This window comes from Ptychodera flava, chromosome 12 (genome assembly GCF_041260155.1).
Source record: "Ptychodera flava strain L36383 chromosome 12, AS_Pfla_20210202, whole genome shotgun sequence".
In the NCBI taxonomy this organism is placed as follows: Eukaryota; Metazoa; Hemichordata; class Enteropneusta; family Ptychoderidae; genus Ptychodera; species Ptychodera flava.
The window spans coordinates 4,983,954-4,996,314 of NC_091939.1; the positions used below are offsets into that span (position 1 = coordinate 4,983,954).

General features: G+C 39.7%; 1 protein-coding gene across 1 annotated transcript; it reads right to left on the minus strand.

The window, feature by feature from the left end:
* Positions 1-3,063: 3,063 nt before the first annotated feature.
* LOC139146005 (probable G-protein coupled receptor No18) lies at positions 3,064-4,278 on the minus strand. The gene has a single exon (XM_070717453.1). It carries the CDS (start codon positions 4,276-4,278, stop codon positions 3,064-3,066), a length of 1,215 nt encoding a protein of 404 aa, XP_070573554.1.
* Positions 4,279-12,361: the final 8,083 nt, after the last annotated feature.

Here is a 12,361-nt window from a genome sequence, read left to right on the forward strand (position 1 = left end):
TACAGAGGAGCAAGAAGACCATGTTTCAGAGGAAGATGTGTAATCTGAAAAAACTACTCCCCAAGTGCCACCAAATAACACCATTTTAATCTCTTTTTTTCAAAAGCTCCAACGGCAGGAGGGGGACACCCCCTCCTGACCTCCCCCCGCGATTATATATTAGCTACTGGTGTCACTGTGATTCTTCTTGCCTGAAATAGTGAACATCATGAAGTCTATGTAAATCAATGTTGGTTCGAAATGGGCGGGATATGATTACAATCCTAGCAGTTTACAACTCCTGTATACGCGAAACTTTGACGACTTAAAATTTTGATGTGAATATATAATTAAAGCGCTTCGCAATCGACCGGTAGGCCTATACCGATACTGCTGCAGCAGTTTATCAACTTGCTATGAATAGAGTTTTAAAACGAACAAGAACAGTATAGTTGTAAGATTATATGCATTTCTGCTCATGATTCTTTGCCTACGATTAATCATTACATTCTGTACAGTAACTTTGAGTGTCAAGTTCATTGATGTAAACTCTCGGTGGTGACATCTCTTGGGACAAAGGTATCCAATCGTGTTTCCAAATTCTTGGAAGGGGGGGGGGGGGGCTTCTTTGGTAATCATCACTGTCCATGGAATAACGGGTTACATTATTGAAAATCTGTCACGTGACGGAATTAAGAATATCTATCAAATACTCCAACCCCACGGGATTAAGAATATCTATCAAATACTCCAACCCCACAAAAAAGTTCTGAATGAGTATCCTGTTTTCAGAACCGGTTCAAACTGGGGAAAGGTGTGCAAAATTATTTCAGTTACTCGCCCTGGGATACCACCCTTACTGTATCTAATTACACAAGAGCATATGAGTTACTGTATGCGTACTGAAGAATAAAACTGAAAATTGAAGGGTTCTTTGAAACACTGTAAATACATATAATATTCTGAGATGCACATCCATGCCAGTGCTTAAGGATGTTATAGATGTAAGCTGGTTAAAGCGACAATAATAGACTTCATCTTGATGTCTTAATAATGAAAAAAAAAACATTATTCCATTGGGCAACGACATGACTGTTATTGTATCGTGATATTATCTCTCCCTCTCATTCGGTGAGTTTGTAAATTAAGTAGTATTTTAGTGTAATTTTCTCCAATATTTCTCAAAATAAGGATGTCTTTTTTATTGAAAAGTCCTGTAAAATGCGTGTCTTGAAATTTGTACAACGGTGTATACCCAACATGGATACCCAGCCATCCTTGGCGTGGCGTTATCGGGTGTCAATTGCACCTTACTGATTGGTAAGTTGTATAAAATTAATTTGAACACACACAGTTTAATATACATTAAGTCCAGTAGCTGTAACCTTTGTGTAATTTTCCACTATTTGTGTTTTTTAATGTCAATGTCAGTTTCTTGTTCTATTTCGCAAAGCACACTGGGATTTATGCTATTCAGCTCGTCAACTCAGTCTGTACATTTGTAGATTGCATTGTCATTGTTGACAAGTCAATTCTTTGTCTTGACAAACAATAACAGTGCATTTTAGACTATAAAAAGCTGTGATTCCAATCTGAACAGTGGGCGCTTCAACATTGTTTGGGAAGAACATGAACTTGCCACTGACGTACAAAACCTAAACAGTGAAAAAATCATCGAAAGTCACAGTTACTGACATAGACGGATATGAATAATTCCAGTATAACCTAAGACTATCGACTTTGTGCCCAGACAGAACATTAGTACAGAATAGGATTTTTGTTGTAAAGAGTTTCTATGTAAAGAGGTGTCGCATTTTACAATTGGTAGCAAAAGTAGTTTGGGTGGGAGTCAATTTTTGCATTTCATACTCAGCTTAAATTCCAACGAACCCCCCCTCCCGTCAGTGCGCACACCGTACACGTGATTGTATTCTCGCTGCATGTGATAGTGCGAATCCTGTAACAAGGCCTTGGAATAATATAATACACACCAAACAATGTTAAGGCCACATTTATAAATTTTCCATCGAACGATTTACCAGCGGCAACATAACAGCTTCGGGTTACGTTCTTTTGCAAACGTTCTGCAGCTTTATCATGGTACACCAGTGATTTCCTTATGATGGCATCCACACCAGTACAGAGTCAACGTACACGTCTTGCACATACAGTGTACAAGCCAACAACTTAAAGAGGTCAATACGGGCCAATTATATGAAGACCGTGACATAAGAGCAATTACATTCATATTTGATTTATTACAATACATACAATACATTGGTGAGCTCCCTTTTCACAGCTGATGAATGCATCTTGGCTTCAGTTTTGATGATGTACCTGGTAAGTGGTAATTAGTGGTTGGCATTTTGAAGTTGTGTTAGTAGCAAAGAGATGTTTGAATGGAACAGCATTGAACAAATGATTCACAGACACATAAGAAGAGACATTTATGTCACCAACGTGTCGGTTGTGACGAAAGAGTTTCAAAAATATTGCTGCGAAAGGACCGGAATACAAAAGAGGCAGAAATCACTACAAAATCAGTATTTCAAACCATCACTTCGAATGAAACGAACAGACTTTAATTTTTACATTTGTTTGCCTTGGGCAGCCTTTCATTAAACTGTTGATCTTCGTGTAGACAAAATGCAGCATCCATGAGTAACACAATTTTCAAAGAAAGCAACAATTTAAAAAACAATTGACTTGCCGACTTTTTTGTAGGTTTGATGGTACAATAAGATAATGTAATAATATTCATAACTAGAGTGCAATGTGGAACTAATTAAAACGAAGCGAAGAAGAGCATCCATTGTTCACGATTGCAATTTTGTCCAGAACACGTACAGATAGAACTCCTTAAAAGGTTCGTGCTGGGTGACAACAAGTGTTGACACTTATGGCGATCGATAAATAAAAGCAAAATTCAACTGTTCTTTGTCTGTCTATACAAAAACTCTTTCGCGTAACAAATATTTAAGATATTTCTTGCCAGCAACCGCCGGCGAAATGCCTTTCTCCAAAGATAGTGGCTTTCTACTGGACAAGTCAAAAGTTAACTCCATTACCTGTGCACTGTACGTTTTAAATTGACATAGGGCCGACATGTTGCACCCTTGATGGTTTCTTTGTCGGGCATAATGTCTTCTTTAGAGCTACCCTGATCTCCTTATTGCAGAATGGATACAGGAGCGGGTTCAGCGTGGAATTGACGTAATTGATTATAGAGGCCTCGTAAAGCTTTGACGGAATGCACTCAGGGCAGTATGCGACCACGGGCCACAGGATGATGTATGGTAACCAACAGATTAAGAATACGACAGTCAAAATCCCCAAAGTTCGCGTAATCTGTTTTTGAGACTCAAGTCTGCTTTGATACTGGGACATATATTCTTTCCTTCGGCGTGTGTTGTCGTTGGCATTGATCAACTTGCCTCTGGCCCACGTGTCGCTGTTGACAGTCACTTCTTCAAAGCACTCGGGCTGCTTGCTGTGTTGGTTTTTCCGAGCGCCAGCAACACCCGATCCCGACGGCTCTCCGTGGGTCCGCTGTGCGCTGTTGTATCCTAGGTCGGTGACACCGTCCAAGGTGATGTTGTTTCGATGTGTCACGCTACGAACCATTCTCCCCTGCTTGCGAAGGACGAGTGTGACTTTAGCGTAGTAGTAGATGACCATAATGCTGGGAATATAGTACAAGGTAATATCGGTGATGACGACGAAAGCGAAGGACACGGTGTAGTAACAATCGTTGGCGTCCATTTCCTCCGACATTCGCCGAGCGACAAAGACCGCCGTTACCCAGAAGACGACTGGCACGATCCACGACACGGCGATCATGATGATAACCCGACGCTTCGTACGTCTGTTGTGATAATCAATCGGCGATGTAACCGCCCAGTGCCGATCAATCGATATGGCAACGACGTTGTAGAACGACGCCGTGCAGCACGTCCAGTCGGTGACGGTCCACCAGTCGCAGGCCAGCACGCCCAGTGGCCATCTTCCCAAAATCTCGTAGACGGCCATGAAAGGAAACACGAACAGGCCGACGAAAAGATCGGCCACGGCCAAGTTCAATATGTAGTAGTTGTTCACGTTTTCCAACAAGTACTTGTCTTTCACCAGAGCCACTAGTACAATGATATTAGCAACGATAGTGACAAACACTAACGTCACAAGCCCGCTTGCTTTGAACAGCTCCCACGCATCCCAAACGGCAGCTTCCACGTCGTCTGTCGTCTGATTTTCATGCACGGAGGAAAAGTTGGAAACGTTAGCGACGAAGTTGTCTGCCATCGCGCTAAAGTCCGTCAGAACACGCAAAAGAAGCAAGGAATCATATCATTCTTGCGTGGCACCAGCGTGCTCTCGGAAACCATCAATAACGGCGCCCCGTTCTATAGTTACACAAGCTGACATCATGTTTAACATAGACTTCAATTGTGCGCATGCACCGAATCATATCAATCATAATTTATATCAAATCACACTTCGCTCGCTTCCGTCTCATTGGCAATTTTGTGGCAAACGAGGATAAAGGTGAGAAGCATAAAATAAATTGTGTAAAAGAAAGGTGGGAATCATCAGAAAAGAAAGTTTGAATAAAGCCAGACACTGTTTCTCAATTTTTTTCTGGCAAGGCGACAGAGGCGACTCGCGATGTTCATACTGAACATAAATATGTTTTTCATTTTCAGACTAGAGCAAACGATGTTAAAACATACAAAAGTGCTGAAAATGTACAATTTTGCAGTTATTCTAAACATTTGAAACTTCCTGAAGGCGAGGTGGGAGCACACGATTGAGATCTTACAGTTTACTGTGGGTCCACGTTTTAGCATCTTTACAGGTGTCGCGATTCGTTTTACAAAGTTATCGGTTTGACAGCAATGTTCAGTGGTCTGAGTGATTTTTATAGTAAAAATAAGAGAAAATGGTTCATCTCCACTGTTCCCATGCAAGAGTTAGCCGTACACCAATACTTTATTGTGGAATTCACCGTTGCTGTTGAATTGGACGAATAAAATATCTCTGAAATAATGCAAGCAATGCAAAATTGTTTGTAGCTATTTATTACGCGATTTCGAAAAACCCCACTACATCGGCTACTGGGGAATAATTTAACTATTTCGTCCGGTATAAGAGGGCATTTGATACTCACGAAGAGGACCTTTAACACTGCAGTCAGATGTACGCATCTGGAGAGATAGTGTTCACATCTGCCATTCGTCAGTCATAAAATGAACTCACCAGTATTATCATCGTAATTTGTAGAAGGAAATCCTCTTATAGATAATCCGGCAAAGGAAGATCAGCTTAGTCCTCAGTATAATTGATGTAACTCTTCGAACAGTGTCAACGAACTATATGTAATTGATAATTGCTATAGTTTTCAATTTCCGCCTACTTTCTGCCCACACGTGTTGGTGCAGCCGCCAAGTTTAGCCTGTGCTCTTTTCAGTGTTTTCATATGTCTGTCTGTCAGTCTGTCAGTCAGTCAGTCAGTCTGTCTGCCTGTCTCTCTATCTCTCTATTTGTCTGTCTGTTTGTCTGTCTGTCTGTCTGTCTGTCTGTCTGTCTGTCTGTCTGTCTGTCTGTCTGTCTGTCTGTCAATCTGTCTGTCTGTCTGATTTCTGTAATTAAACCATATATAAAGACATAACGCACTAAATTTGATTGTCTTTAGAGGTACAGTTGCAAATGTTATTCAGAACATTTAATGTACGTGGCACACTAGTTAAAGGGACAAAGTCGGCCATTTTTCATGAATTGATACGAGGTACTACTTACATTATTTGACATATTGAAAGATACTGAATGAATGGGTGACGAATCATATATTTGACCCCGGTTTTAGAAATGAAACAATGGCAAAAATGAATTAATGGTCATGACCATTAATTCATTTTCGCGATGGTTTCATGTATCTTGTATAAAACCGGGGTCGAATATATCGTCATCGTCGAATATATGCATACACATCAATTTCTCGCGGATAAGGCGCGTGACCGCTTAAGTTAGCGGTTCCTTTGTAAATATTTCTAGAAACGAGGACTGAAGATGCCCAAGATGCCCAATACAACTGACACTTAAAACACATTTGAAAAGAATAAAGTAAAACGTGATTTTGCCAATGTTGATCAAGTTTTATAGAGTAGCATGCTCACCTCGCATGCCACACGGACACGTGTTCAAGAAAGTAAAATCACGTGATTTACGGCGTGACTGTGGTTTGTTCGAGGCATTTTTCGTCTAATATCGAGACAAATCCTTGAATGATCTGTTTTAGACTTATGTGAGTGACTGTACAGTAAAAAATAAATCTACCATTGATAGTACCTTGTGGTTGTGTCACGTTGTACGTGCGCTCCTGAATTTCAAACATTTACCGGTACTGTAATGGCAGTAATCATAATTTTTTTTTATGTTCATCTCGCGAAAACGTTTATGGTGGTTTTGCACAGACCTCATTTGTAACCGGAACTATTAAGTTTTAAATTATGTGCGGCACTCTGTTTTCAAAAATGCATTGCAATATTACGCTATTAATCATAACTAAGTACTTCTGTGATATTCTGTTCTTTACAGAAAATCCCTATTCTCGGGTTTAACTCGTTACACGTTGAAACCTCTCGTCTATTATCTTGTCTCTGGTCGAGGATATTAAGTTGATAAATTTGTCACACACTGTTGGGGAAAAAGTGTCGCTGCACTGATATTTAACATCGCATTTCAGTGTTTTCCCCTCCCCACCTCCGCTAAGCATCTTTAGTAGATCTAGAACACATTATGACAATGTGGTATCACTACTACCGTTAGACTTGTTTGCAGAAAAGATATCTAACATATTCCTGTAGCGGAGTTGAAGTACCAGTACCGCCCTGTTGAGTTGTCCATTATTAAGCTGAAATGAAAGTTTATCCCTGCATGTTACTCAATTTCGATGTATAAAAAAGCAACAAGGGCAGACGATAAATGGAATATTTACCAGGCATACAGAATCACAAGCCATTTGATCATAAAATTATGGCCTCAATACATTTTCCTTTCATTTTTCTTGTTCCATTTCCGCCACTAACACTTCTTTTTCGTTAATTTACCAAAATTTGCCGACGAGTTTATTGAGAGTTTGATTGTGTTCAATATAGACCACGAGCCAAATGTACATGAGTAATACCATCAAAAGCTTTCCGATCGAAGGAGCAAGGAAGTACACAGATGGCATTATTGAATTGACACAATCTTAGTGTCTATATCAATACTTTCCTAAAAAGCGGCATGAAAAATTACCGATCCACGTCGACCTTGTTTTTACAGTGCGGGGTAATTTTATTATACGCACTTGGAACAGTGTAGCGGGGCACGCATCTTCTGTAAATTCAATTGATAGATCTACATCGAACGGATGTCAAAGTACAGTGTCTTTAGGATCGCCTTCTCACATACATGCGACCGATGTTCCTTTAGGTGTCAACTACGATGCCACGGCAGCTAAACTGCGATCGCGCAGACGGGAGTATCATCGAGGAAACTAATCGATTGAAGTTTCTTTCAAAATTTCATTGAAAGTTTTTATACAACCAATCTGTTGCGTGTATACAGTAATAATTACATGAATCGTGTCGACTCCAAACGATTTTACATCGATGCTTGAATAAATGTAGACACGGCGTTTAATTTCCTGTTTCCCTTGTTACACTAACCTTAGGCTAACCGGGATGATGGAAGGGCATGTTGTAGGTTTAATCAAACACAAAGACATGTGCGGCACACTCCCTATCCATCAACCTCTAAAGTGTGCATGCAGCAAAGAACAAGCTAAGGTGGTTGAAACCTCACCATCTGTACACCTTATTTTAATTGAACAGTCGGTGTCAATAATACATGGACTGTCGCGGTGCCCTACAGATAACATTCTTGTTAATGCAGCACGCAAGTCATAAAAGTCAGTTTGTTGGACGCAACTGTCTGTCTGACTTCCAGCGATGTTTCTTAGGAAAAACTGAAAAGATACTTGAAAGAAATACGTGTTTGTGTAATTTTACCATTTCCCCCCAAGAAATCACGACATCGACTTTCCAATTTCAAACAAGCCTCTCCGTCGATCCTCGTCTTACAAGAAACGAAACGCCCTACGCCCTAGAAAAATTGTGAGAGGCACTTTTGGAAAGCAATACAAAAGAATGCGGCGGTTTCCAAGCATTCTAAAGCGCCACTTCAGGAACTCTGCACTATCGTTTATCATCTATCTACAGTGCTACTCAATGTGATATTCAATAGGAGGGAAATGGCGCTTTAAATATTATATGCCGTGTTAAATCCCTGACATTTCACGGCTAAACGGTATATCCAGTTGAAATCGGTATGTCGACATATCGGTATTTCGGCAATACCTTAATATCCTATTTGATTTTCACACTTGCATTTTCAGTCAATCCCTGTATATACTGATCAATCGATTTCCCGTGTGACGATCGACACATGGGACATTCTTATCGTCAAGTGTTTCTTTTCTGCAAAACAAACTCCATCAATCTAAGTTTTTAGAATTTACAGCATGTGCGTACATTTTGCGGGCCATCAATTGTTTTAATTTAATATGAAACCTAATGATTCACATTTGAAGTAGTCTGGGAAATTTGATTTTCTGTCACATGTTGAGGAATGTTCGATTCTAACTTTCCTAATGATGTTCGATACTGTAATCAGAGTATCTCTTGAAAATTACGATTACTGCGGAAGTAAAGGCTCCCAAAAACGTGACCGCGGACAATTTTATTTGAAGCAGATACTAAAGATTAGTGATTTTATCAATATGATTTTCATGTCGGAAAATGGGTGCATTTTACACGTTAGCCACGTTGCTTTCTAATGACGACAGACATACGCCAAAAGTAGCGTATGGTCACTGACATTTGCTACTTCCACTTGTGCAAGTCTCTCTTCTTCGCATCTCTCCTGCCATGTCATTTGCCTTGATCTATACGACGCCGTCACCTTGACCGCGATACTTTTAAAGTAAGGACGATTGCAAAACGATCAATGCACGCTCAGAGGTGAGGGTTAGAGGGGAGACAGAAGTTTCCCCGACACATGGCATCCACGGTATTACTTAGGCAAAAAATAAGTAGCCCTCATATTATGACAAATCAACTTTAATCCTGCGAGAGAGTTTATTTACACCACGACTTTTCACGACTGTCCACACTCAGTTTTGCATGGTCGACTCTTCAATATAGCTTCAAGTAAAACCATCCATAAAGAAACTGCAAATGACGACCAAACGAACGCAGATGCCGCCACTAACAAGGCTCCGTGGTAACATAAGATTGTATAAATCCTGAACACTTTGACATTTTTCGCCATTTTTAATATTCTTACATCTTGCCACGATGTCACGGATTGTGTTAGACTCTTACTTGTCTGTTCAGCTAACATTACATGTTGGTATTCTGTAGGATTTCCGTGTCAGTTATCTGAGGCCAGTTTCGACCTGCTGACAACAAAATTGGAAATTGAATGAAAAAATGCAAATATGACGATTGATAATTGTCGTTATGTTAACCGTGCTAATTGAGTTACCGTCGTTTCCCTGGAAGACAGCGAGAAGTAAACGTAAAATGTATTTTATTATATATGGAAGCATACCTTTCGAGTCACTTCATCCATGAGAAATAAAACAGTAACACCTGAAAGAAGGGTACTTACCCACCAGTCAGCGAAAGTGCTGTTTTCAAGGAGCGGACAAACTGAAACACTGCTAAATCTTGAAGAAGGTAGACGAATCAGTCTTGAATGTAATGACAGATTGTGTAAGATTTTCACACAGACACGATTCAAGACAAACGTCAGTTTTAAATGAATGCCCCGCTTACACTGAACTACGAATAAGATATACTCCTAGTGAGGTTATTATACATCCAAATCTTTGCAAATTATATCGCCCGTTATGTTCATCTGATGAACTATACGCATGTATCTATGAGCCAAATTTATAACGTAGGAGTCGATTTGTTGTGTAACTGAACATCGCTTTGTTCCCAGCATATTGGAACTTTCTCGATTGATGTCCTGTTCCTGTCTGTAAGTATTTGTTCATTGTAATTATTGCACCTGGAATGTAACTCTTTTGCATAGGGAAAGGAGGCCTAGAACTGCAATACAGTTACTACCAACAAACTGAAAAAAAAGAACTATTAAAACTTAAATTACACAGAGAAGATTGACTGGTTACAAAAAGACACAGTAACAACCCAGAAATGAAACACTTACTACAAATAATTGAAACAGACAAACAGCAAACGTACAATGAAATTGTAAAAATGCAAATTTGCATATTTCTACACAATTTGTACAAATGTGAAATAGGTCATCTCTAGGGACCTATATCCCAAATATCAAATCTGTCTGACCAGAAATGTAATGATAATAATTGCCTTAAAAATACAAATTTGCATATTTCACCACAATTTGAACAAATCTAAGTTGGGTCATCTCTAATGTCCTGAGCTGTGTGACCAGCGGTTATGATGAAGAAGACTTTTTTACCATAAACGGCTTTTTGAGCTAATTTGCATATTTTCAACAATATCAAAAAACGAAAAACGGTTTGTCATAATCATATTTTGCATCTACACAACAAATATCACGTCCGTGAGTACTGTGGTTCTTAAAATATTTGAGTGGGAGGATATCCTCACAAACGGACTTACATACATACATACATACATACATACATACATACATACATACATACATACATACATACATACATACATACATACATACATACATACATACAGACATACATACATACATACATACATACATACATACATACATACATACATACATACATACATACATACATACATACATACATACATACAGACAGACAGACAGACAGACTGACAGACTGACGTTAAACGCCGGACGGATATCCATCCCAATAGCTACTACAGACTACAGTCTATAGTAGCTAATAATAATGTCATGCAGTAAAATGGCCGACCTTTTGATGGCACTATTGATATGATAATGCAGTATGATTTAGCCATAGTTATTCAATTATATCTGTTTCCATACCAGAACCAGTACAGATCATCTGTTGTCTTTAAATGTGTACTTGATAGCTAAGTATCATGCAAAACACCTAAATATCAAAATCCAATTCCAATATGATATCCGTTCAATGGGAAGTTGACTGTGAGATTTAAAGAGCAAAGACGTCGTGATATAGACCAGAGCCATCATGTAATCATTGTAGTCAGTCTAAAACTTGTCAAGGAAGACAGTTGTTTGTAGACACTGTCTGGCAATAGACACACTCTGAAGTCAATGCTTTGTTTGTAGGCACTGTCTGGCAATAGACACACTCTGAAGTCAATGCTTTGTAGGCAGTGTCTGGCAATAGACACACTCTGAAGTAAATGCTTTGTTTGTAGGCACTGTCTGGCAATAGACACACTCTGAAGTCAATGCTTTGTTTGTAGGCACTGTCCGGCAATAGACACACTCTGAATTCAATGCTTTGTTTGTTTGTAGGCAGTGTCTTGCGATAGACACACTCTGAAGTCAATGCTTTGTTTGTAGGCAGTGTCTGGCAATAGACACACTCTGAAGTCAATGCTTTGTTTGTTTGTAGGCACTGTCCGGCAATGGACACACTCTGAAGTCAATGCTTTGTTTGTTTGTAGGCAGTGTCTGGCAATAGACACACTCTGAAGTCAATGCTTTGTTTGTAGGCACTGTCTGGCAATAGACACACTCTGAAGTCAATGCTTTGTTTGTAGGCACTGTCTGGCAATAGACACACTCTGAAGTCAATGCTTTGTTTGTAGACACTGTCCGGCAATGCACACTCTGAAGTCAATGCTTTGTTTGTTTGTAGGCAGTGTCTTGCGATAGACACACTCTGAAGTCAATGCTTTGTTTGTAGGCAGTGTCTGGCAATAGACACACTCTGAAGTCAATGCTTTGTTTGTTTGTAGGCACTGTCCGGCAATGGACACACTCTGAAGTCAATGCTTTGTAGACACTGTCTGGCAATAGACACACTCTGAAGTCAATGCTTTGTTTGTAGGCACTGTCTGGCAATAGACACACTCTGAAGTCAATGCTTTGTTTGTTTGTAGGCACTGTCCGGCAATGGACACACTCTGAAGTCAATGCTTTGTTTGTTTGTAGGCAGTGTCTGGCAATAGACACACTCTGAAGTCAATGCTTTGTTTGTAGGCACTGTCCGGCAATAGACACACTCTGAAGTCAATGCTTTGTTTGTACATAGACCCTCGAGAAAAGGTCTATGGTCTATGGTCTGTAGGCACTGTCTGGCAATAGATGCACTCTGTAAATTGCAAGTCATGGACCTTCATAGGAT

Excerpts from the sequence above, each read along its gene's own strand:
- LOC139146005 (XM_070717453.1), bottom strand. The coding sequence starts at position 4,278 with ATGGCAGACAACTTCGTCGCTAACGTTTCCAACTTTTCCTCCGTGCAT.